Source organism: Artemia franciscana, chromosome 2, assembly GCF_032884065.1.
Source record: "Artemia franciscana chromosome 2, ASM3288406v1, whole genome shotgun sequence".
NCBI lineage: Eukaryota > Metazoa > Arthropoda > Branchiopoda > Anostraca > Artemiidae > Artemia > Artemia franciscana.
In genome coordinates this window covers 32,399,982-32,426,577 of record NC_088864.1, presented here as the reverse complement: position 1 = coordinate 32,426,577, position 26,596 = coordinate 32,399,982, and the positions used below count along the sequence as shown (strand labels likewise).

The 26,596-nt window shown below is 35.5% G+C and overlaps 1 protein-coding gene across 1 annotated transcript in view; it reads left to right on the top strand.

Moving 5' to 3' along the window:
* The first annotated feature begins 5,524 nt into the window (after positions 1 to 5,524).
* LOC136040236 (phospholipid phosphatase 5-like) overlaps positions 5,525 to 26,596 on the top strand; it is a 38,242-nt gene continuing 17,170 nt past the window's right edge. Inside the window, exons 1-4 of the mRNA XM_065724441.1 lie at positions 5,525 to 5,695; positions 11,991 to 12,126; positions 14,893 to 14,998; positions 25,228 to 25,375. Coding sequence (XP_065580513.1) covers positions 12,041 to 12,126; positions 14,893 to 14,998; positions 25,228 to 25,375 — 340 coding nt within the window. The 5' untranslated portion in view covers positions 5,525 to 5,695; positions 11,991 to 12,040. The remainder of the gene's footprint in view (positions 5,696 to 11,990; positions 12,127 to 14,892; positions 14,999 to 25,227; positions 25,376 to 26,596) is intronic.

The window sequence follows — 26,596 nt, the reverse complement described above, 5'->3', positions numbered from 1 at the left end:
GTACATCCAGCATCGCACTGACCCAAACACTTCAAGTTTTACTATGTAGTTTATCAGTGATTTCAACTTTTGCCGGAAGACACGGGCCGTAATGTCATATCTATGAACCGCCGATTGTCCTTGAAGTAAAAGCTGCTGTATCTCGTCCCAAGATTGATTACATGTAAATGTAATAAATAAATCTGGACGACCATAGAGACGAACATACGCAATAGCATCTTGAGCATATTCATGCATATGACGGGGACTGCCAGCATATGACGAAGGTAAAATCGTTAATCTTCCAAAGCTTGTGGTATTACCGTCATTTACAACTGCATCTCGCAAATGAATGTATTGTTCACAGCGGAGCTTGGTCTGATTCAGACGTATATATAGCAAACGTTCTGATTCAATTTTTCCATACATATCAACGATGTATTGGTGAAACAATTGACGGCATTTTAAAATATAACTGTCTTCATCCTGCCGAATCATTAGTCTATAGGAATAATAATGCATTGTTCTGCATTTCTTATTCATTTCTTTGTTAGTGGCTGGATTCATCAATTTAATATTAAAGTGATAGCCGTCGGCTCCATCCCAAAAAAAGATAGGATATTGTAGGGCATCGTAGCATCGATGAGTTTCAGCAATTCTTACCAACTGAGTGTTTCGCTTATGAAGAATAATATCTCGAGGTAAAAACTGATCACCTACCATAACGATTGCCATTTCGTCGACAGTTGGAACATTGTATCTACGCACATGTTGGCCAGGAGGCGTTTTGTCAGCGGAAATAACAATTTTATGAGTATCTGTAGGCATCATATCGATGGCTGTTTTGAACAGACGAACTAAATTATTATCTTCGCGGAAAAGATGTTGCAATTGGGAAACGATTGTCCTTTCAACGTTGGGAGAAATTTCGCAACGTGCATTCAATTCAGAATTTCTATCACTGATGAAGCACAATCGTAAAAATTTATGATTCTTGCCTGAAAATGGTAGAAGGGACCCTGCTCTATGATAAATATGCCCTTTTACTTTGAAAGTAGGCATAAATTGATCTGGATTTTCGATTTGGGCACCAAACGACGTCATTTGGAAACATGATTTATATTTTCTGATCTGTGATAAAAAAAACGCTTAGATTCTGACGTAGTTCCAGTAAGCAAAGTTTTCAATGGCTCTGGTGGTGCAGCCAATAGAGGAAGTTTAACTTTTCCTGAGGCGCAACACATTCCAATTATTTCACCATTGAATTTCAAGGCCTTGCAATAGGGACAAATTTTAGACATAGTCCCGATTTGAACACATCTACTCAAGCTATAATCTTCGACTGGGCTGTACCTGAATGCCAGGCGATAATTTTCAGGTTGCTCTTGTGATTCCTCGGCACGCTTTCTTTTTTTACTTTCTCTATCAGCCGCTAGCCTGTTTTCTTGCTGTTCTTGTGATTCCTCGGCACGCCTTCTTTTTTCACTTTCTCTTTTAGCAGCAAGTCTGGTTTCGCGTTGCTCTTGTGATTCCTCGGCACGCTTTCTGTTCTTACTTTCTCTATCAGCCGCAAGCCTGTTTTCTTTCTGTTTTTGTGATTCCTCGGCACGCCTTCTTTTTTCACTTTCTCTTTTAGCAGCAAGTCTGGTTTCGCGTTGCTCTTGTGATTCCTCGGCACGCTTTCTTTCTTACTTTCTCTATCAGCAGCAAGTTTTTTGGCATAGACTCTTTGAGCAGCTTCATCGGCTGTTGACATTTTAGTTTCTTCCGTCATTTTACAGTTAAACATTTTTCCGTGAACGAATGTCTTAAATACCTTTAATAACGTCATCGTCATAATGACAACATGACGACCTGATATATATATCTATGTATATAAAAATAAGTTGTCTGTGTGTGTGTGTCTGTCGTGTGACGTCATGTTTGTGTGTCCACTGACGTCATGTTTTCGACTGACAAAATTACAGACCGGGACATCGGGACACAAATGACGACCGGGACACGGCACATAGGGAATATAAATGACAACCGGGACACTCAAAGAGAAAGCGACTGGGACACAAGGAATGTTCGATAAGCAATCACCATCAACAAAGCTCCGGGACACAAATGACGACCGGGACACAGGGAGTATAAATGACGACCAGGACATAAGTAAAAAAACTTAAAAAATTTAAAAAAAAGGTAAAAACTACAAAAAAACTAAAAAGAAAAAAAACTAAAAACTAGTAAAAAAAATAAAAAAGCTAAAAAACTAAAAAAGAAAAAAAAGAAAAAAAGAAAAAAAATGAAAAATAAAGGAGAAAAACAAAACTAAAAGAAATAAAAATAAAAAAAAACTAAAAAGAAAAAAGAAAAAAACTATATACAGACCGGGACACCGGGATACAAATGACGACCGGGACACAGGGAATATAAATGAAGACCGGGACACAGGGACACAACTACAATGGGGACGCCGGGGGCACAGGGGGATATATAAATGACTACGGGGACGCAGGGAATGTTCGATTAGAAATCACCATCAACAAAGCTCAAGGGCAATCATTAGAATCATGAGGTATAACTAAAAAAACTAAAAAACAGGTAAAAAACTAAAAACTTTTAAAAAGACCAATTCAAAAACGAATGTATATACAGACCGGGACACCGGGACACAAATGACGGCCGGGACACCGGGACACAAGGAATATAAATGACGCCCGGGACACTCAACGAGAAATCATAGACTTGGACACCGGGACACAAATGACGACCGGAACACAGGGAATATAAATGACGACCGGGACACAGGGACACAACTACAACGGGGACGCCGGGGGTTACAGGGGAATATATAAATGACGACGGCGACACAGAGAATGGTCGATTAGCAATCACCATCAACAAAGCTCAAGGGCAATCATTAGAATCATGAGGTATAGATCTGAATACGGATTGTTTTCCCATGGACCATTATATGTTGCATGTTCAAGAGTCGGTAAACCTGACAATCTATTAGTTAAAAACATATATATATATATATATATATATATATATATATATATATATATATATATATATATATATATATATATATATATATATATATATATATATATATATATATATATATATATATATATATATATATATATATCACAGGTGGGACACAGTGACACAACTACAATGGTGCGTAACTAATATGGCGCATAACGACTTACGCGCGCGGGGGGCTTGGGGGAGGGGCGAAGTGCCATCACCAACATCTAGTATATATATAACGTGTTTCTTTAGGGTGGGGGTCGATATTTTACAGAGCAACGCGAAACCTGGCTTGCGGCTGAAACGGAAAGTAAAAAAAAAGAATGTGTGTCGAGGAATTACCAGAGTATATCAGAGGAATTACCAGTTGTATATCCCCAAGTTTTGCGCAGTTAAAAATTAGCACCTTGCACACGTGTTGCTGGGGCAAGTTCCGGAAAAAAAGGTAAAAATTAAAGAAGAAAAATAAAATAAAAGAAGAAGAAAAAACTAAAAAAAGGTAAACAACTAAAAAAACTAAAAAGAAAAAAATAATCAAATATCTTTGAAGAAATTGCAATAGAACATAAGGGACAATGTAAATCCATGTATAGAATGCCTTCCATATGCCTGTCGCTGTATTACAAAAGCAATGCGTGTATAATTATCCTACAATGTCACCAAAAAGCGAACACCAGGAGGAAATACCAGAGCAACGCAAAACCAGGCTTGCTCCTTAAAGAGAAAGGGCCAGATTATGTATGTTCAATTTATGTCATCAATTTGATCCAAAAATGACATAGCGTTGCCGGGACCCAGAACACAAGGTACAATGAGAATCCATATATAGAAGCCTGTCGCGTGTCATGCTGGGGCCCGGCGGTGAAGCCGCCGGGTCCCAGCACTGCCTGCTGCTGGAACACAAGGGACAATAAGAATCCATGTATAGAAGCCTGCCGCGTGCCATGCTGGGGCCTGGCGGTGAAGCCACCGAGACCCAGCACTGTATGCGGTTAGAACACAAGGGACAATGAAAATCCATATATAGAAATCTGCCGCGTGCCATGCTGAGGCCCGACGGTGAAGCCGCCGGGACCCAGGTAGTTACACTATAAAAGAACTTTTCACAAACCTTTGCTCCGCAGCTGGTAATTATTTATTTATTTCCCTTACGATCAAGGAGTATATACTATTCATTAATGGAATTACAAAAAAAAACATCAGCAAGTGAAGTAAAGCATTGATCTCAAATAGTCTTGATAATGCGTTACATTTCTTACCGCTTGTTTACTCTGAGGCTGGCAGTGGATTTTACTAAGAAGATTGTGGGTTTTTTGCTGTGCTCTTCACATATTGAGCCATGGATACTATTCTGGATACTTATTTGCTAAGAAAAAGCATTTTAAAGATTTCGAAATTTTGTGTATTGAATTTTTGTTTTTGGATATATGCCCAAAAAGGGCATATGTACATTTTTCCTAATTTTACAAACAATTAAAAAAATTTCCTCAAAAATAAGAATTTAAGAAACTTGAAACTTTGAAGACTGATTCCTAGATAAATTTTCGGTTGGAATTCACTAGAAATGTCGAAATCACTTAAATCTTTGTTATTTAGAACATAAGAGATGAGGAATTTACAATTTTTTTTTGTTAACGTCAATGTTTCTTCAAACAAAAATTTTCCTGAAGAATGCAGCAAAATAAAAAAATTCTTCGTTTTGCATCAGATGAGCATTCATATGTATCTTGCCTCTGGCAGTCCTGATGACATTTTTGAGTCAGCAGTTTGCTGGTTTTTTTGCTTCTCTTGGCTATTCTTTTATGGCCTAATTCTCTATTGTGGCCACTCCACGCATAGACTTAGTATGAGAGAAGAGTCTTGTTATATTTTTTGGGGGTTTGGCTATGTTTCAGACAAATAGTGCTCTGTAATGGTGATGGTCTGTATTGTTTGCACCAAAATTTAGTTATCTAACTATCTAAAAATACTCATCTTATTCTGTTTATTCAAACTGGCTTACTATCAACTAGATCCCCATTCATTTTCTATTAGAGTCTAGTTGCTCCTACTGGTTCAACTAGTCATCGTTCTGCGCTCGGTAAATTGGGCTGTGGTTCTTCATCCGAAAGATCCAAGTTAAAGTCAAGTCCGATTAAGACATATTTGTGAAGAGTATTTTTCATTGCATCGGAGTACGAAAAAAGACATTGAGCTAGACTTTGAAATCAAAAAATTTGTGAAATATTTATCTTAGAAATAGGTTTCAGCCTGATCTATTCTTAAAAGGCAAACGTTGAAATTGAAGTAAGTCATTGCAAATATGGCATTCCTTCTCTGCATGTGGTCTTCCGGTTTTAATGGATCTCTATTTATTTTTTGATCAGCACTAAAGTTTGATTCATATTTGTCAAGCTATTGTCACACAACATGTGGTTTGAGGAGGCGATCTTAACATTTTCGTCTCTCATACTTTCGGACTTGCCCTGAAAGTAGTTCTGAATGTGCCCGAAAACGCTACCTCAAATTATGAGCTGACACTGCTTTCGAGATAATCAGCAGTAAATTCAAATTCCCTGGTAATTATGCTCGATTAACAAGAGCGAGAGACGGGAGTACTGGCACTCGGCACTTGACACTGACAGGCTTCTATATATGAATTCTCTATATAAGATTAACAAGAGACCTAGCCGTGGTCACTATTAAAACTGAGGTAGGAAACTAATTAATGGACACTTTACCTATTTTATAAGTAACAAAATTGAAAAAATCTAGGAGTAACGTCTTTGTCTCACAAATTGAGTCAATTGTCCATTCTGAAATATTTGAAGTACTACATGTTTTTGTTTTCACATGTATACCTATTATAGACATAGTCTAAAGCATGTATAAAAATAGCTTAAACAAAGCAACCCATGAAGTTTTTCTATGTGCATAGAATGATAATTTGGTCAATGTTCCTATTACCTTAAAAATTGTTTAGGATCATGAAACTATTGCTAATAGATGCATTTTGACTTTTGGAATATCTTTTCTCTCTTGCAAAACTACTGCAAACTCACTGTTATGGAGTTATTCTGGCCCAAATATCCTGTATTTACATATATAGAATTGCAATCATTTCCATTTTTGTTGATAGGATATTTGAAATTGCAAATCTGTAATGGTTTAGAAACAAATTTGGGCTTTATATTTGCACATCAGGGGGTTAGGGGTAAAGCATAGCATCTATTAAATATGTAAACTGACCATTGCTGTATTTAATAGGCCTATATGCTGTGCTTTACCCCCCCCCCCTAATGTGCAAAATATAGGCTATAATAACTCCATAATGGTGAGTTTGCAGTAATTTTGCAAGAGAGAAAAGATGTTCCAAAAGTCCAAATGCATCTATTAACAATAGTTTCATGACCCTAAACAATTGTTCAGGTAATAGGAACATTGACCAATAATTTTTGATTATGTAGGCAAAGCTTACAGTGTAGGCTATGTGGGTAGTGCCTAAATCATAGAATAGGCTAACCTCAGTAATTACCATCATGTACCTAGCTTTTAAATGATCTATACTTTAGCAGAAACAATAGGATTTCTAGAGTTTAATTTATGAATTATCATTTCTTGATTTTAAAAAGCCTAGCCTTACAAATTAGGGTTCCATTTCCATGTTAAAAATTAGAATAATATCAGGCTATAATAGAGGCTAGTAACATTAACATTGATACTATGGTTGGTGAGATAAGGGTTTGTCATTTTTATTCTCTTCTAATAATTTTTGTTACAAAACCAAAATTTACTCTTTGTTTTTGCTTGATTTCTTTAGGAGAGCTTAAATTATATAGCCTATTGAAAATATCTAGATGGTGATTATGGTCAGACATTAAAATGGGCCTTATGAATCAGTCTTTTACTATACTGTAGACTAAATTAAAGCCTGCTACTACTAGCTTATTGAACTAATTCAAAATAATTCAAGTACACCCAAGTTGTTGAAATGGCACATCTGCAGTATCTCAGGAATGAAATAGGGTTTTAAGTTTAATCTTTCAGGTGATGTAAAACTAAATTAAAGTAAACTATACTGTCAGACAAGGTTATTTTGAACTAAAAATACCTTTTTTCTCTCTGTTGTTTTGCATTAACTTTTGTAAATGGTAACATAACACCCTAGAAAAATATTTCTATATGTATTTCTGACTGCTGACATGGATAGCATTGCAATTTTTTTCATCCTATCCCAAGTGGCTATGATTTTTGTTTTGAAAATTGTGTTGAAAGTTACCCATGCTGTGAAACTTTAGAATTGCGATATTTTATGTACTTTTCACCTAAGTTACTAATTTGTTCATAGTTGGCCATGCCTTGGGTAAGTTTGAACAACCATTTAATTATAGAGTTTTTTTTTGTAGATTCAACATAAAAAGGTTATATAAATCAAAAAACTAAGAAAAAAACCATATAGAATCAAACTAAGATCATGTTAATAAAAACCAGACTTGCTGAAAAATCCAGAAAAACTAGAGAGTAGAACTTGTATTCCTTGCAAAGTTTCTGTATAACTTTGTGACTTCAAGGTACCATGCAATTTGGAAGGGGCTGTGTCCTTTTTACATGAGTAGTCTAGTGAAAACTTATTTTTTTCAACAATGCTGACATTTTCTTTCTTGGTTGAAGTCAGTATTTCTCACACATTCCAAAAATTTGAACCTCATTATCCCCTCATCTGGAAAGTCTTCTGCTCACCCAATCAAGAAACATTTCTCACAAAAAAGTCAGACAGTTTGATTGGAGACCTGAGCCCTTCTTACATGTAGAATTATTTTCTGTTCTGGCATTTGTCTCAGCTAAGTTAACTAGAATTACCATACAGTTTTTCTGGCATGTTTCTTGATGCCTTGTCAGATAAGCAGTCTAGAGACAGGGATTTTTGTAACTTTTTTCCTGCTCTCTTTCCTTTATTTTGGCTTCATTTTAGCTTTGCTAGATTTCACTTCAGTTGTCCCTAAATGATCTTGATTCAGCTAGTGATTTTCTAGGTGCTTTGTGAAGCTGTGTTTGCTTATGTGATTAAGTACAAACATTGACAAACCACTTTTTTTCAAAGACAGTTAGGACAGAATCACCAACTGCCACACAGATTTTAACATTTGATCACCCATTGGGAATTTTTTTCTATGCAATGCATTCTTTCAAAGCTCTGAACCCATTTTGGGAGGTTAATTTTGTCATCCTTTATGATCTAGTCTCAAAGAAGCTTCAATAGCCTTGGAAACACCTACTCTCCAACTGAGTTTTCAGCAGGGTTTTGCATCATGTATTTTCAAGGACCCTTCCCCAGATTTATTTAGTCAGCCCAAAGAATGCTTCATTCTGCTTCGTTCCAAGAAATGGATGCAATTCACTGATAAACAAACAAAAGTAATATTTTACTTCTTCATTGCAGACCTTGATAATCTTGTCACTGAAGTGAGAGCTTAGCTGATCACCTATTACAACTTTCCTTCCAGGCAGAGCTTTTAGGTGCAGAAGAAACTGAGACATGATCCAATCTTTAGACACATAGCCTTCAAACCAACCTGACTTGCTAATGTTATATGAAGTACCTCAAGGTCCCCCACTTTTCCAATTGGAGTACAGACCTTTTGCTTTATAACAAACATAAGGAGGGGCTTCATAACAAATTTGCTTTATAACAAGCATAAGTGCCTCATAGAGAACCTATGAGGCATTGGATGGAAAGATGTCTTGTTAGTTTTGAGTAAAACATCTGTTTAAGGTAACAGCATCTATGTGGGGTAGGGATTTTAGTGCCTTTTATCTGGATGTTTAAAGTTACATCATTATTTGTTGACAGTACTATTATAGCCAACATGCCAGGGGAATAGATCATGTTATTATATAAGGCCCAATGATGTAGATAATCCAAATTCTTTTGAACAGTATATTTAAGTGTCTAGCTATCTCTAAATGTTTGTTGCAGTTACAAAGTCATCAGTATACCCATATACTTGATAATCTAAATTAGCATCAAAATCAATATCACCACAATGTGAAGTAAAAGGTTATTGATTCATGATAGTGCCCAAGAAACTCCCACTGAGGGTACATTCTGCAGTTCAGACTTTTTACCCCCAGACTAGCTAGAATTTGCCTACACTGTAAATAATTCCTACTGTGTAAGAATTTTCCCAGCTTTGAAAATGCCAATATAGACCAACCTTATCAAATGCTGGTTTCATGTCTAAGAAGGCAACTAGGGTATTTTTTCATGTTTTTGACCAACTTTTATTTGATGAACCAGTTAAGGCATCTGTAGTATTCCTTCCTGATGGATATCCATGCTGCTCAGATAACATCCAACTAATCAATTTTGGAAATATCCTGGATTTGAGCATTCTTTGTAATAGCTTGTATAGACATTATCTGAGATAGGTGGGTCTATATGACTTAACTAATTGGGGTACCAGGGTTTTTAATTATGACACTGTTGTAGTTGGTTCTCATAAACAGGGCACCACTGCAGTTGCAGAGATCTAGAAATGTGGTCAAGTAGCTTACTACTGACTTGTTTCAATATTAGACTGCAAATCTTATTTGTACAAGGTGCAGCTGATTTTAGTCTTGTTGCAAGTTTTAAAATCTCATAAGAGGCAATGGTTTTGAGCTGTAAGTGGGCTTTCATACTTTTCTACAGAGATATTTGCGTCTATTGCTGAGTGCAAAACTGCCTGGAAATGTATCAAACAGTTCATGGTAACGAACTGTAGTAAGGAGCGACCCGGCTCAATAGTAAACGAAACTCTAAAAAACGGAATTTTGATGCTAAAAGATATATCAAAAGAATCGGATTTTTATGCTGATTTTAAATATATAAGTTTCATCAAATTTAGTCTTTGTCATCAAAAGTTACGAGCCTGAGAAAATTTGCCTTATTTTGGAAAATAGGGGGTAACACCCCCTAAAAGTCATAGGATCTTAACGAAAATTACACCATCGCATTCAGCGTATCAGAGAACCCTACAGAAAAAATTTCAAGGTCCAATCTACAAAAATGTGGAATTTCGTATTTTTTTCAGAAGACAAATCACAGGTGAGTGTTTATTTGTTTGTTTTTTTTTTCCCAGGGGTCATCGTATCGACCAAGTGGTCCTAGAGTGTTGCAAAAGGGCTCATTCTAACGGAAATAAAAAGTTCTAGTGCCCTTTTTAAGTGACCAAAAAAATTGGAGGGCACCTAGGCCCCCTCCCACGCTTATATTTTCCCCAAAGTCAACGGATCAAAATTTTGAGATAGCCATTTTGTTCCGCATAGTCGAAAACCATAATAACTATGTCTTTGGGGATGACTTACCCCCCACAGTCCCTGGGGGAGGGGCTGCAAGTTACAAACTTTGACCAATGTTTACATACAGTAATGGTTACTGGGAAGTGTACCGACGTTATCAGGGGGATTTTTTTGGTTTGGGTGTGGGGTTCAGGGGAGGGGGCTATATGGGAGGATCTTTCCTTGGAGGGATATTTCATGGGGGAAGAGAAATTCAATGAAAAGGGCGCAGGACTTTCTAGCATTACTATAAAAAAAACAATGAAAATGTAAACATGAAAAAGTTTTTTCAATTGAAAGTAAGGAGAAGCATTAAAACTTAAAACGAACAGAGATTATTACGCATATGAGGGGTTCTAAAAATACTCTAGCATAAAGAGCGAGGTATTTAGGAGGAGATAAATACTTCGCTCTTTATGCTAAAATTTTTTGAAATAATTTCAACTATTTATTCTACGGCCTTTCTGATTCAGAGGTCATTCTTAAAGAATTGGGATAAAACAAGATTTAGTGTGAAGAGCGAGGTATTAACGAGGGGACCAACCCCCTCATATATATAATCAAAAATATAAGAATATAAAAGTTTGTTACGTAAGTTAATTCTTAAGTTACGTATTTTTTTTTACTAATAAAAACGTTCGTTAAAAATAAAAGATCTAGTTGCCTTTTTAAGTAACCGAAAAATTGGAGGACGACTAGACCTCCTTCCCAACCCCTTATTTCTCAAAATCGTCTGATCAAAACTAAGAGAAAGCCATTTAGCCAAAAAAAGAATTAATATGCAAATTTCATTTCTATAATTTATGTACGGAGAGCCAAAATCAGACATGCATTAATTCAAAAACTTTCAGAAATTAAATAAAAAAACAAGTTTTTTTAAATGAAAGTAAGGAGCGGCATTAAAACTTAAAACGAACAGAAATTACTCCGTATATGAAAGGGGCTTTTCCTCCTCGACACCCCGCTCCTTGCGCTAAAGTTTGATTCTTTCTCGCAACTCTACTTTTTAAAACAATAAAAAACTTTAGCGTAAGGAGCGGGGTGTCGAGGAGGAAAAGCCCCTTTCATATACGGAGTAATTTCTGTTCGTTTTAAGTTTTAATGCCGCTCCTTACTTTCATTTAAAAAAACTTGTTTTTTTATTTAATTTTAAAAAAGGTTGAGCTTACCTATTATATCAAATGTTGACCCAAGCTGCTTAGTTGCTAAAGTCTAGTTGAAAATTTATAAGAGAGGAATTACAAGTTTTTCTTTAAGACACAGCAACTAATACTATTAATTATCAACCATGTTTTGCATTTGGGTGTAGCTAAAAGAACTACCTTTGCCAAAAGGACACAGAAGTTGCAGTTGTGAACATTTTATTCTAGTTGCCTTTGTTTTGCAGATTAACCTGACCCTATCTATTCCTTAACCCCAACAAAATTTATATACAGATAATTAAGATTACTTTAAGGAAATATCTGGTTAGACTTAAAGTTAGACTTAACAATTTGGTTAAAATGATAATTAAGAAATAAAATAAAGCTTGTTTTGAGTTTTTCTGGTTTGGAGGATTCTGCTGCTCTATCAATGGCACTAGTAGTTCTCAATTTTTACTAAACCAATGTTTAAGCAATTTTGTACTCTTTTGACTTGTTGCTCTGTGATTGTACATATATTTGTTATTGTTTTTTTTTTATGTACAGGAAGTCTTGTAAGGAGCCTTCTTCAAATCACGCCGGCTAATCTTATAGCTATGAATTCAACTGCTTTGTATCCTTATGGTAAACTTCAGATGATTGCAGAATTCGCTTTAAGGATTGGTCTCTGGAGCTTTTTTCTGTGAGTTTTCATTTACTCTTCAGCCACAGAATAGCCACATTATATCCCACACATAGCCAAATAACCATGTAACTCTATGATTAAGCTTTTTTCCCCAGAATAGTGAAAAATTCCTGATTTTGACCTCTAAGATGGACTGAAAAATAAAAATGACTTATCCATAAGGTATGGTCCTGCTTTTGCTACTTAGTTAAATAATGCATTTAATTTATCAATAAAAGATTGGCAATAAGAAGAAAAAATTAGAAAACAATAACTTAGAATAAAATAAAAAATAAGAAAACAATGCAACAACGATAAAACTGCCGCAAAGAGGAGTTGAGGTAACACCCTCCAACTATTCTAAAGACCAGAAAATGATTTGCACTTTATTGGAAACCAAACACATCTTAAACATTTCATCTTTTTTAACAATGGTATGAGAAACAGAAACACATAGCTCAAAATAGGAATTGTTTTCTCTAAATTCCAAATTAGGTTGTGGTCTTTAAAAGGCCTGGTTGTTAGTCCTTCTCCTCTTTGTGGTAGTTTCTACTTGTTTTGAGTTTGACTTGGTTATTTATTATAATTCCTGTTCGTTTTTGGTTTGATTTATTTATTGATGGTGATTTATAGTAGTTCTGTCCTGAAAAATTCTTTAACTTTATTTTTCTCATCTTTGGTTCATTTTAGTCATTTACTTTTCTTTCAAAAACTTGTTTTGTGGAAATTTGAAAAAATTAACTCTGTTTTTAAAATTTAATTGAGAAGATCTTTTTCATTGGATAAGAAAAGAATATTTAAATCATCCCAGGTTTTCTTTATAAGAATATTTTGGCTAACTATTTATATGTTAGACCAAATTTTGCTGCAATTTTTGTGATGCTTTTACTATGATACTTTGGATTTGTGGGTATAGGGAAATTTTTTTCAAATATATTGGTTGAAAATCTGTATAATCTTCAGGATTCTATAGCGCTCACAGGATTCAATCCCCCTTCACATTACAGCCTTGAATATAGGTAAATACTTGTCAACTATCTTCCTCTGTACGCCCTTAAATCAGGGTCGTATCCAAGATTTTTGTTCAGGGGTGGGGGCCTTACCCAAAAAAGCTTTAAAAATGTATCAAAATTGGTTTATGTGTATTTTTGTTTATATGTGGTTTATATGTTCAACAATTTATTTTTGAACTAGTTCTACATCCTCCTCAGTATTCTCTGAAAGTTTCAGAGAATACTGTCTCTGTCTCGAAGGCTAGGAATAAGTGTAGATGAAAAGGTTCGTTAGGTAATAAAAAGAACAATCTAGTGGACAGCTTCACTTAGCTTGTCTGTATTATTAGTAAAGATCATGCAATGGATCCCTCTCCAGCCCCTTTAAAGATTTAGATATCACGACCTGAAAAGTCGCTTTTGGCAAGTGGGACTACCCCCTAAAACGTATTTTGAGGATTTACCTTTTTCAAGAGGCAATTTCCATTTTTGAAGCATTGGTATGCAAAAGTTAATCTTCAGCGTAAAGACAGGAGGGTTGAGAAGATTATGACTCCCCGTATTTAGTAAACTATATGCGAAATCTTGTATAAATTAAAAACTGGGTGAAAAAGCCACCAAAACGGGATTTTTATGATAATTTCACTATGAACAGCCAAAAATCATAGTTCAAGGACAAAAATTAGAGTGGGAGTTTGTAGCTTATATCTACATAATTGTTGTATAAGGATTGGTCCTTAGAAGGATGGTCATGGATAAGTGTTTGTTTTTGTTGTTTTTTTCCAGGGATTGTCAAATCGGTTGCGGAATAACAGAAATTGGCTTATAAAAGATGTCACACCACAGTGAAGTGTCGATTTATGCTATTTTCTGCTGTACAATAAAAACTTGTGCTGTAAAAATTTAGCAAACAACCTGTAAATTGGAACTATAAACAAACAAACAACCTGTAAAATATGTAACAAAAAACCTGTAAATCGGAACTATAAACAAACAAACAACCTGTAAATCGGAGCTGTAAACAAACAAACAACCTATAAAAATGTAACAAATAACCTGTATCGGATCTGTAAACAAACAAACGACTTGTAAAAAATGTAATAAACAACCTGTAAATCTGATCTTTAAATAAACAAATAACCTGTAAAATATGTAACAAACAACCTGTAAATCGGAACTTCAAACAAACAAACAACCTGTAAATCGGAACTATAAACAAACGAACAACCTATAAAAATGTAACAAACAACCTGTATCAGATCTGCAAACAAACAAACAACCTGCAAAAATGTAACGAACAACCTGTAAATCTGATCTGTAAACAAACAAATAACCTGTAAAATATATAACAAACAACCTGTAAATCGGAACTTTAAACGAACAAACAACCTATAAAAATGTAACATACAACCTATATCGAATCTTTAAACAAACAGCCTGTAAAAAATGTAACAAACAACCTGTAAATCTGATCTGTAAACAAACAAATAACCTGTAAAATATAACAAACTACGTGTAAATTGGAACTGTGAACAAACAAAATACCTATAAAAAAAATATAACAAACAACTTGTAAATCGGAACTGTAAATAAACAAACAAACAAAGATATAAGTACAATTCTAACGATTATGCGTTTTATTGTCACACCTCGCTTCTGTAAACTTAGTGCATTCTTTTCTTGGGTACTTGGCAGGATTTTAGTCTATATGAAATAAAACCTATCACCTAGTATAGTTTATTTTCTGTTGTTTAAAAATACTGTGCACTTATTCTTAATAATATTTTCACAGCCATATGGAAGAATGGCCTGCTTTTGAAAGGAAAATCCACCAAGAAGAGCTCTGGCTGTATAAGAATCCTCGAACACCAAGCTATGTTCCATCAGAAATGTTGTGGGTAAGCATTTACTTTTCTAAATATATTTTGTATGATTTCAGTCTAACTTAAGGTCGATTTCCTGTATGATTTCAGGTCAATTTTTTATGATTCAAGTATTTTTTTTTTCGAACAGCCTGTTACGTTAAATTTATTATTTTGCTGTGCCTAAAATCTTCGGGAGAAATAGGGGAAAACATTTTTTAAGGAAAAAGTTAAATTATGTGAGGTCTTTGCGTAAAAATTGTTACTTATATTTGTAATAAGGAGAGGAATTTATCAAAAACTGAAAAGGTTGTATTTTTGAGCTGAAGAATATGGCTTCATTTTGATTTTAAAAAAAAGCATTTTCAATTAGGAGTAAAGAGCGATAATACAACTTAAAACAACAGGAGTTATTCTGTAAACGATGGGACTACTGAGAACTCTTAGAAAGGACCCTAGAATTTTTGATTTCCATTCAAATGAACCCCCTCCGAAGTTTCTACGGCCACTTATTGAATAAGAAGTAGCGAGGGAAGAAAAAACAACAAATAAACAAATCAAACAGTTCGTGGTAACGAACTGTAGTAAGGAGCGACCCGGCTCAATAGTAACCAAAACTCTAAAAAATTGAATTTTGATATCAATAGCTACATCAAAAGAATCGCATTTTAATGCTGATTTTAAATATATAAGTTTCATCAAGTTTAGTCTTACCCATCAAAAGTTACGAGCCTGAGAAAATTTGCCTTATTTAGGAAAATAGGGGGAAACACCTCCTAAAAGTCATAGGATCTTAACGAAAATGACACCATCAGATTCAGCGTATCAGAGAATCCTACTGTAGAAGCTCCTATCTACAAAATTTCAACCTCCTATCTACAAAAATGTGGAATTTTGTATTTTTTGCCAGAAGACAAATCACGGGTGCGTGTTTGTTTGTTTGTTTGTTTTTTTGTTTTTTGTTTTGTTTTTTCAGGGGTCATCGTATCGACCAAGTGGTCCTAGAATGTCTCAAGAGGGCTCATTCTAACGGAAATGATAATTTCTAGTACCCTTTTTAAGTGACCAAAAAAATTGGAGGGCATCTAGGCCCCCTCCCACGCTCATTTTTTTCCCAAAGTCAACGGATCAAAATTTTGAGATAGCCATTTTGTTCAGCATAGTCGAAAACCATAATAACTATGTCTTTGGGGATGACTTACTCCCCCACAATCCCCGGGGGGAGGGGCTGCAAGTTACAAACTTTAACCAGTGTTTACATATAGTAATGGTTATTGGGAAGTGTACAGACGTTTTCAGGGAGATTTTATTTTGTTTGGGGGTGGGGCTGAGGAGAGGAGGCTATATTGAGGATCTTTCTTTGGAGGAATCTGTCATGGGGGAAGAAAAATTCAATGAAAAGGGCGCAGGATTCTCTAGCATTACTATAAGAAAACAATGAAAAATAAACATGAAAAGTTTTTTCAAATGAAAGAAAGAAGTAGCATTGAAACTTAAAACAAACTGAGATTATTCCGCATATGAGGGGTTCTAAAAATACTTTAGCATAAAGAGCGAGGTACTTAGGAGGAGATAAATACCTTGCTCTTTATGCTAAAGTATTTTTAGTAATTTCAACTATTTATTCTATGGCCTTTCTGATTCAGGGGTCATTCTTAAAGAATTGGGACAAAACTTACGATTTAGTGTAAGGAGCGAGGTATTAACGAGGGTACAAACCCCCTCGTATACATAATAAAAATATAAGGTTATGAAAGTTTGTTACGTAAGTTAATTCTCAAGTTACGCATATTTTTTACTAATAAAAACGTTCGTTAAAAATTAAAAGTTCTAGTTGCCTTTTTAAGTAACCGAAAAATTGGAGGGCAACTAGGCCTCCTTCTCCACCCCTTATTTCTCAAAATCGTCTGATCAAAACTAAGAGAAAGCCATTTAGCCAAAAAAAGAATTAATATACAAATTTCATTTTAATAATTTATGCGCGGAGAGCCAAAACCAAACATGCATTAATTCAAAAACGTTCAGAAATTAAATAAAAAAAAACTAATTTTTTTAGCTGAAAGTAAGGAGTGACATTAAAACTTAAAACGAACAGAAATTACTCCGTATATGAAATGGGTTGTCCCCTCCGCAATCCCTCGCTCTTTGCGCTAAAGTTTGACTCTTTGCCACAATTCTTCTTTTTAAAACAATTAAAAGCTTTAGCGTAAAGAGCGAGGGATTGCGGAGGGGACAACCCATTTCATATACGGAGTAATTTCTGTTCGTTTTAAGTTTTAATGTCGCTTCTTACTTTCAGCTAAAAAAATTTGTTTTTTTTTATTTAATAATACATAGAAACCATATCACTCTTCTCTTTTTATCAATATATTGTATGTATATGTGTCTTGAAGAACTAGTTAGCTTGCCTGTAAAAATACACTTGTTGAGTCCTCAAAAAAGTTCGTTCCATTCCCCACCTGCATGAGGTTCCACCTGCCCTCTTCCATAAAAGCTGATACACTATACATCATTTTAGTAAACCTCAAATAAATCAGTTGAGATACATGAAACTTTAAAATAAAAGTATACTAATCGTCTTTCTCGTTTAAACTGCGTGTATTTTTAGGAATGATTATGCTACAACCATACATTAGTGCTTCTTAAACTGGAAAGCTCAATGGCTTTTGATAATTTTAAATTGATTGGCTTCCTCAGATTTTTATGGCACTTGGTATTAACCAAGTGACATATAGCAGTCGCCAATTCTGTCGGTCTGTCTGTCTGTCGGTCTGTCTGTCGGTCTGTCTGTCGGTCCCGGTTTTGCTACTTTAGGCACTTCCAGGTAAGCTAGGACGATGAAATTTGGCAAGCGTATCAGGGGCCGGACCAGATTAAATTAGAAATAGTCGTTTTCCCGATTTGACCATCTGGGGGGGAGTGGGGGCCCGGTTAATTCGCAAAAAATAGAAAAAATGAAGTATTTTTAACTTATCAGCGGGTATTTGGATCTTAATGAAATTTGATGTCTGGAATGATATTGTGTCTTAGAGCTCTTATTTTTAATCCCGACCGGATCTGATGACATTGGGGGGAGTTGGAGGGGGAAAACCTAAAGTCCCGGTTTTGCTACTTTAGGCACTTCCAGGTAAGCTAGGACGATGAAATTTGGCAAGCGTATCAGGGACCGGACCAGATTAAATTAGAAATAGTTGTTTTCCCGATTTGACCATCTGGGGGGGGGGGGAGAAGGGGCCGGTTAATTCGGAAAAATAGAAAAAATGAAGTATTTTTAACTTATGAGCGGGTGATTGGATCTTAATGAAATTTGATGTTTGGAATGATATTGTGTCTCAGAGCTCTTATTTTAAATCCCGACTGGGTCTGATGACATTGGGGGGAGTTGGAGGGGGGAAACCTAAAATCTTGGAAAACACTTAGAGTAGAGGGATCGGGATGAAACTTGATGGGAAAAATAAGCGCAAGTCCCAGATACATGATTGACATAATCGGAACTTATTTGCTCTCTTTGGGGTAGTTGGGAGGGGGAGAGTAAGTCTTAAAAATTAGAAAAATGAGGTATTTTCAACTTACGAACGGGTGATCGGATCTCAATGAAATTTGATGTTTAGAAGGATATCGTGTCTTAGAGCTCTTATTTTAAATCCCGACCGGATCTGGTGATGGGGGCGGGGAGTTGGGAGGGGGAAACCTAAAACTTGGAAAACACTTAGAGTGGAGGGATCGGGATGAAACATGGTGGGAAAAATAAACACAAGTCCTAGATAGATGATTGACATAAACGGAACGGATCCGCTCTCTTTTGGGTAGTTGGGGGGGGTTAATTCTGAAAAATTAGAAAAAATGAGGTATTTTTAACTTACGAATGGGTGATTGGATCTCCATGAAATTTGATTTTTAGAAGGATATCGTGGCTCAAAGCTCTTATTTTAAATCCTGACCGGATCTGGTGACATTGGGGGAAGTTTGGGGTGGGGAGACCTAAAATGATGGGAAACCCTTAGATTGGAAGGATTGGGATGAAACTTGGTTGGAAAAATAAGCAAAAGTCTTGCATACGTAATTTACATAATTGGAACGGATCCGCTCAATTGCGGGGGGGGGGGGGGGGTAATTCTGAAAAATAAGAAAAATAACGTATTTTTAACTTACGAAGGAGTGATCGGATCTTCATGAAACTTCATATTTAGAAGGACCTCGTAACTCTGATATCTTATTTTAAATCTCAACCGGATCAAACGTAATTGGGGGGGGGGCAGTTGGGGGGACCGGAAATCTTAGAAAATACTTAAAGCGGTGAGATCAGGATGAAACTGGATGGGAAGAATAGAAACCTGTCTAAGATACGTGACTGACATAACTGGACCGGATCTGCTCTCTTTGGTGGAATTGGGAGGGGGGAGGTAATTTTGAAAATTGAGGTATTTGTAACTTACGAAAGGGTGACCAGATCTTAATGAAATTTGATATTTAGAAGGATCTTGTGCTATAAAGTTTAACTTTAGGTTCTGACCTTCTCACAAGTGCCAAATGAGCTCTTGGCTCTTGGCTCTTCCGACCTCGTCCAAATGAGCTCTTGGCTCTTCCGACCTCGTACCATATGAGCTCTCGGCTCTTCCGACCTCGTCACAAGTGCCATATGAGCTCTTAGCTCTTGTTTGTTGGGTAGCTTTTCCGCCCTCTTTGAACCAAATTAGTTGTTTTTGCCACAAGATGGCAGAAGATTTCACTTTGCTCCATCATAATCCGTTTTGCTACTCAAAAAGGGCCCTATAGCTATTAGTTTCCATTCAAATGATCTTTCTCCCTATATTTTACGACCATTGATTCGATACGATTAGTCCTAAGAAAGAAGGCTAATTTTTTTGACCGTTCTTTGCTGAAAGTCTAAGAATTCGTGTTTTTGAGATTTCACATGAGATTTTGCATTTGATGATGTAATGGTCAGGAAGGACACTCGCTCTTTTGCGGATATTTTCCCCCTTTTTCCGCAACTAGTCAATTTTTCCGACTGAGGGGTTTTTGATTGGTAACTCTAAACTTAATGAATGTTGCATATTTAGAATTGTCACAAAAAGTTAATTTTTTATGCATATATTATTATCTAAACTCCTTGTTTAGGAGTTTCGGTTGTTTGTAGTTCTGGTTGCTCTTAACTCACAGGCTACCACGAACTGTTTGTTGCACGGTAAACATGTTACTTTTGGCGGTCCTTTGAACTTGTTATGACTTGTTTGTTCATGACCCCAGTGACGTTTGTGTTTGCCTAGCGTACATTTTATAAACATTTCTTTCATGGTTGCAGCGATAACTGCAGCCTAGTAAAGAGCGAACCACTGTCCATAGTAAATAAGCGTTCAAAAAGTTGCCTGGTGATAATTCATTGCGAGTTGCAGCTGATTTGGGAATGGAAACTATTATTTCGATTAGTCTTGACACTAAAATATTATTTTGAAAACAAATGTAGGCTATATGATTTTTGAAAAAGAGCCTGAAACCCCATGAAAATGTTGTCAGATTTAAACGAAACTTTATCATCGGACTTATCATTTTCGAAAACCCCACACAGAAAACTTACAACCCCCATCACAAGCAACAAGGAAAATGACCTTTCTTTGCATGGGTAGTACTGATGTATCCTGTTTTTTGATGTTTTTTTTGAAAAAATTATTATTTATTTGTCTTCACTACTAGCTTTGCACAGGAAAGTCATAGAAGACTTTTTAAGAGTTCATGTAAAAGCTTCTTTGTTCTAATCGTTTTCTATAAATTTGAATTGGTAACGCCTTCTAAAAGTGCCACGTGGCACACAAAAAGTGCACTTTGGGTGCAATTTCTTGAATAAAGAGGCTGGGAAGTATAAAAAGGGTACCATAAGAGTATCCTTGGTTGAAAATTTTAAGCCTGAGGTTCATTATCCTCCCTCTTGTACATTCCCCCTCTCTACCCCAATAGCATCTTTCATAAATTGTATGCAGAACTAGCAGGCTATTGGAGCATCATAGAGAGCGGTTTAGGATATCATTTAACATCTAATTTCTATATATACTTACTTTTTATAAATTCGTCTTGATAACACCATCATAAACACCCAAAATAACAATTTTATTGTGCCATATTTAGAGGAGAAAGGCTAGGAACCATGGAAAGGGTGCTGTCATAATATGTCCATGGCCGGGAACCTTTAGCTGAGTTTTATACTCATCCCTCTTGTATACTCTCCCTCCCACCCCCCTAGTAAGTCTCATAAATTGTGGCCTGACTTGCAGAAGTCGTAGGCTATTGCCACATCGTAGAGACATGTTTAAAGGCTTGTCTTAAAGCTTTTGATCATATCTACGTACTCTTTGTAAATGTGTCTTGATAACTCTATCATAAAGTTCTATATTGCTCCAAAATGGTATTTTTAGTACAACTTCTGAAGTAAAAAAATGTTGGAAAGCCTGAAAAAAAAAAACCCAACAAGTCTGCGTGATCGTAAACCAATAACCAGAGGTTGACAGTCCCAGATTTTTGGTGCTATTCTCTCAGCCCCTTTACTACCCTAGTGAAGAGCAAGCCACAGCCCATGCTAGCTGAAGGTTTAGAAAACCGCGTTTAAAAGAAAATTAATGTTCTTCGGCTTTCTAAAATTCCTATAAAAATTTCACGGGATTGTATAGAACAAAACACTACATTTATATATAATATAATTTTGAGAATTTAGATAAGAGCCTGAAACCCTAAGTCTGACAAAGTAAACCCTTTATAAAAGGCTGCTCTTGTTGGCTGCACTAAAATCCCTAAGCAGAAGAGCAAGCGGTCCGTAATCAGTCGTAAAATTAATCTGTAATCTCGATTAATTTGTGTTGCGGATAGGCTATAGCAAATAGGTATGCCTAAGCAATACCTAGTTTTAGTTTTATTGGTCGTGTGTTGCTGCAAGTCTTTCTTCTTTTATATATTTATATTTTGCCGAAGACGGCCTTTGGACATAGGGCCAAAATATTCATTCAAATTAGAATTCCACTGTCTTACGAAAAGAATTCCCTTATTGTTCTTCTTGTTTTTGATGGAATGGCAGTGTGGTTTTCGTCGCTATTTTCTGTATTTATTTTATCATTCTTCCACCTGGCATGGTTTTTGACAATACCCTCTCCTCACCTATTTATGTAGCCGTAATCATATATTTTTCCTTTAGTTGATCTTGCGATAAGTCATAGGTTCTTTGTTCAAGCTGAATCTTTAAATTTTTGCTTGATGAAATTTAGTTTTGCCTGAGAAAATCGTAAATATAAATACCATTTGGAATTATTTTAAAACTTGATAACAATGGAGGGAAGCATGATAATATAATTTTTAGAAATATGCTTTAATTTCTAAAGTAGGAATTTTATTGTTAAGTTTCATTTCTTTTGTTTGCTATCACTGGACAATGTCTGGGACCATCAGGTTGAGGGTATAGTATCAGAAGAGGGACCATGATATTATAATTAGTATTAAATAGGGAATCTGATGGTATTACTTTTATTTGTATAGTATGTTTACTTCAGAAGAGGCCAACCACTGAGTATTTACTGTTCTTTTTCCCTTTAAAGCTTGTGTAAGGTTTATCGTATGTATTTTTAAAACCTAAAACGGACAAAAATTAGTTAAAAATTATTTTTTTGGGTGTAAGTAAAGAGCAAAAATGAAATTTAATATACCTGTAATATTGGTTCAAACAAAGTACCTTGTAATATTTTCCTAAATTTGCTGAATTTCGAAAAACTATTGCTTTGATGAAATCGCAAGATTGACGCGACAGAACATGATTACGAGCTAGAAAGTCCGTAAGTACCCTGTTGAAAATAAAAAGCTAATTTATTTGGTTCTCAATAATCAATCACTGTCCGTGAAATCAGCAAACTTTAGTGTATGATTTGTCTCAAACTTCAAGTAAGATCGATTTTCAGTAAAGCGCTAGCTTTCTAAGATTCTACAAAGTTGAGGGAAATATTACGAGTCAGTATATTTGAATCAATATGAGAAGTATGTATTACGTTTACTCCGAAGCAACAATTTTGTTTGTTTTTCAAGTTTCATCTTCGCTCATTACATACATCAGAAAATTTTGTGTCTTTAAATTAATAGAGGAAATGTTAGTTTTTGATACCATCCAAGGTGAGATGTTAAATAACTTTTTTTTTTAATTGAAGATGGTCAACAGAGTGGGCACATGTTTTGTATGTAAACTTTTATGGCTATTATTATTATCATTACGGGCGGACAGGAAAATTGAGACGAGGCTCCAACCATGAGGGACCATTGCCATAATAGCCAAATATATATATATATATATAATAACCGCTGGGCTATTGTTGCCCCCTTGGGCGTGGTAGTTTTAGATGAGGCTTGCCTAACTCTTTCTTCCCCTTTGCAAAAAAACCCTTCCTTGGTAGTTTCAATGTACCTACCATTGTTTTTTTTTCAATTATGAGAACCTCAACCGCCTCCTTCAGACCAACCTGGGCAGGCAAGACCCGTCCCTAAAAAGAAAGGGGAGAGTCAGCCACCACTCGCCTGCAATCAGTGACAAGCGTTGCCTGATCTTCAGAACCGGTACTAGCAAGATAATTTCTATATCCCATCCCAGGCTGCTCCTCAAGGGATCCTTATTGCGTCACGGCCGGCGCTTCAAATTTCCAGGGGTATAGACCCTCTGGTTGGATTTAGACGGCCATTACTGGCTTCAATCCCAACTTCGGCAGTGTATCCCACAAAGGTTATTGCTGTCAGGGGTACTGTAAGTAGGTTATCACCAATAGCCCCAACACTTTTTATGTTGAAAAAGGTAATTTTTCAGGAAAAGAGTAAAGAACTTATTTTCGGTAAGTTTGTATTTGGCATAGGGTTTCGATAATGCACGAGAAAGAACCCAGTAAATATTTATTAATGCATCAAAGTTAGTGTTGAAATAAATAATTGCACGAATCGAATTAGATTTAAACCGACACGCACAAATCTATGGCAAATCTTGGGGATTGATTTGGTTCAACCATTTGATGCGACTTTGAAGTAGTTTGATCCGACATTTTTTACTAAGGAAAGCTACAAGTCCTTCGGCTCATTTACCTCACTCGAGGTGTGCGCACTGAGATCGCGATATAGCCTTGAGGGCTCCGTTCTTCACTCAAGCAGATGGATTCGTCTTGAAGAATCTTCATGTGTCCAATTATTTATAAGATAAGGATAAACAATAAGAATAATCAGTATTTTAATTGAATTCCTGGTATTATCGAGCATTAATCTGTTTCAACTTGAAAAACAGATAAATTAAACGTTAATATCAATATTACAGAATTTTTTATATTCTTATTGTTGTCATGTTACAAGAAAGACTAGCCAGCATGGTAGAGATCATTCCCATATAATATACGGAAAATACTTATTAGATCCAGGTTTAACTCAAATCATAAAAAAATTAGTTATTAGATAACCCTTGATGTTATGATCGATTGATTACGCTATCTTTTTTTTATAACAATCAATAGATGGCGTTCTTCTTCTCTTTCTTCGTCACTTTATGCTCCTGACTTAAAAAAACAACAACATGTAGACACTGTGTTTTGAATCAAGGCAGCAGAGTAAGCATATTACCATATAATGATACATGACTGCAAATATTTATTCGATCCTGGTTCAACCCAAAGAATCTTAATAAAAACCAAATATTTGTTATCTATTATTATCTCTAGTTTTGTGTTTTTTCCATCTCATTGATTCAATAGATGCTGTTGTCGGTGCTGTAACGATATGTTTGAATTCCATCTCCTCCTTCGTCTCTCTATACTCCCGACTTAGAAAAGCTACATACCAAATACCACATTACCATCCAACGGTGCGTAATAGAAAATACTTATTTGATCTTGGATTAATTCATAGTGTCCTAGTAAGGATTATTGTTAAATAACCATTTTCACTATTATTTCTTTTTTACGCTTTTTTCGTCTTATACCCACAGTAGGTGGCCTCGTCGATGCTATAACGAAATATTTGAATTCCATATCTTTCTCCGTCGCTTTATGCTACTGACTTAAAAAAACAAAAAAACATATAAATACTGTGTTTTGAATCAAGGCAGCAGTAAGCATCGTTGAGTTCAATCATTTTTCGTTCAGGGTGACAGATATCGTGGTATAAATTTGCTGGCAAAAAATTGTATATTTTTCAACAATTGTGAGCTATGCTAGCTACGTATGAGCTGCCAGTTCTACAATTATTTGTTTGTAGTTTTGCTTTTTCAGTTTCTGGTAGTGTTCGTTCCTTTGGTAGTATTTTCTATCTGTTTCCTCGTGACCAAGGATTTCAGTGACCTTATTAATGCATTATTGGGATACACTTTATCAATGGGCATTAACGGAGTTATCACAGATGCAATAAAATTAACAGTTGGTAAGCTCTTAAACTTTTTTTTTCGTTGGTTAAGTTTCTTTTTGCCCTCTGATATTAACAAAAAGGAACCCGAGTGTTTCTTTTTGCTCATAGACAAAGGGTCATGCAGTGGCGGTTTTGGCCTCTCTTGCGCCCAGGGCAAAATCTTGGCTAGTCCCCCTCCCCTGCCTCCCACAAAATTTTTAGGCCAAAATTTCATTTATTAGCAAATTTATTTTCAGTTTATTAATTAATTAATAATAAATTTTTATTAATTTTCACGCTAGAATTTAAATGAAGTTTTGTTTTTTACTTTATATCATTTATTAATTAATGATTTTTTTTTCTATTTTGATTTATTAAGTGCGCCCTCTGCTTTATTTTAGTAAAAACAGAATTCCAAAAAATTATAAAATGGTTATAATGGTTAGATCATTTATTTGAAATTTTGCGCCCCTAAAATTTCTATGCCTGGGGCAAGTGCTCACCCCCACCCCCCTTATAACCTCTTCTGATGTCATGGATGTAAGGTAAAGTATGCCATAGCAATTTGTTATTTGTAGGTGTGGAAATTTGGTCTGACGAGCACGCTAGGAAATGTATGGAGAAAATCGCACGCCTTGTGAGGTTTCAGTGAGAGGTTCTAAAGGTAACAATCAATCAATCAATTTATTGATACTAAAAGAAAAAACTATTACAAAAGAAAAACTATTACAAAAGTAAAGCGGTTACTAGGCCCAAGAAGCTTTGCTTGTAATGGACCACAGAGAACAAGAATAAAACACTTTTATAATAAAAAAACAAGAAAAAAACAAAAAAACAAAACAAAAAAAAAAACAAAAAAAAAAAAAACACCGGAACAAGACAAGGACATTGAACAAAAAGGATATTTGACAGATGGAAGATTAAAAAGGAGATATAACATATAGCTGAAAATGATTTTTAAAAGAAGAGAAGTGACATACAAATTAGGATAGAATTAATAAAGAGAGAGAAAAATTATTGAACTGGAAAGACCCGACGAAATAATGCCTTTGCAGAACGAAAAAGAGGGACATCCGAAGGGACGGAGTTCCATAATAGAATTGATTGATATACAGGAGATCTCTGGGCTGCTGTAGAAGATCGTTTTGGTAAAATAAAACGTCGAGAAGAATTACTTAAAGAAGAAAAGTACCTACCTGAGCCTGTCCGTGGTAAGGATAAATAAAGGTAAGGATAAATAAAAGCATAATAAAGAGA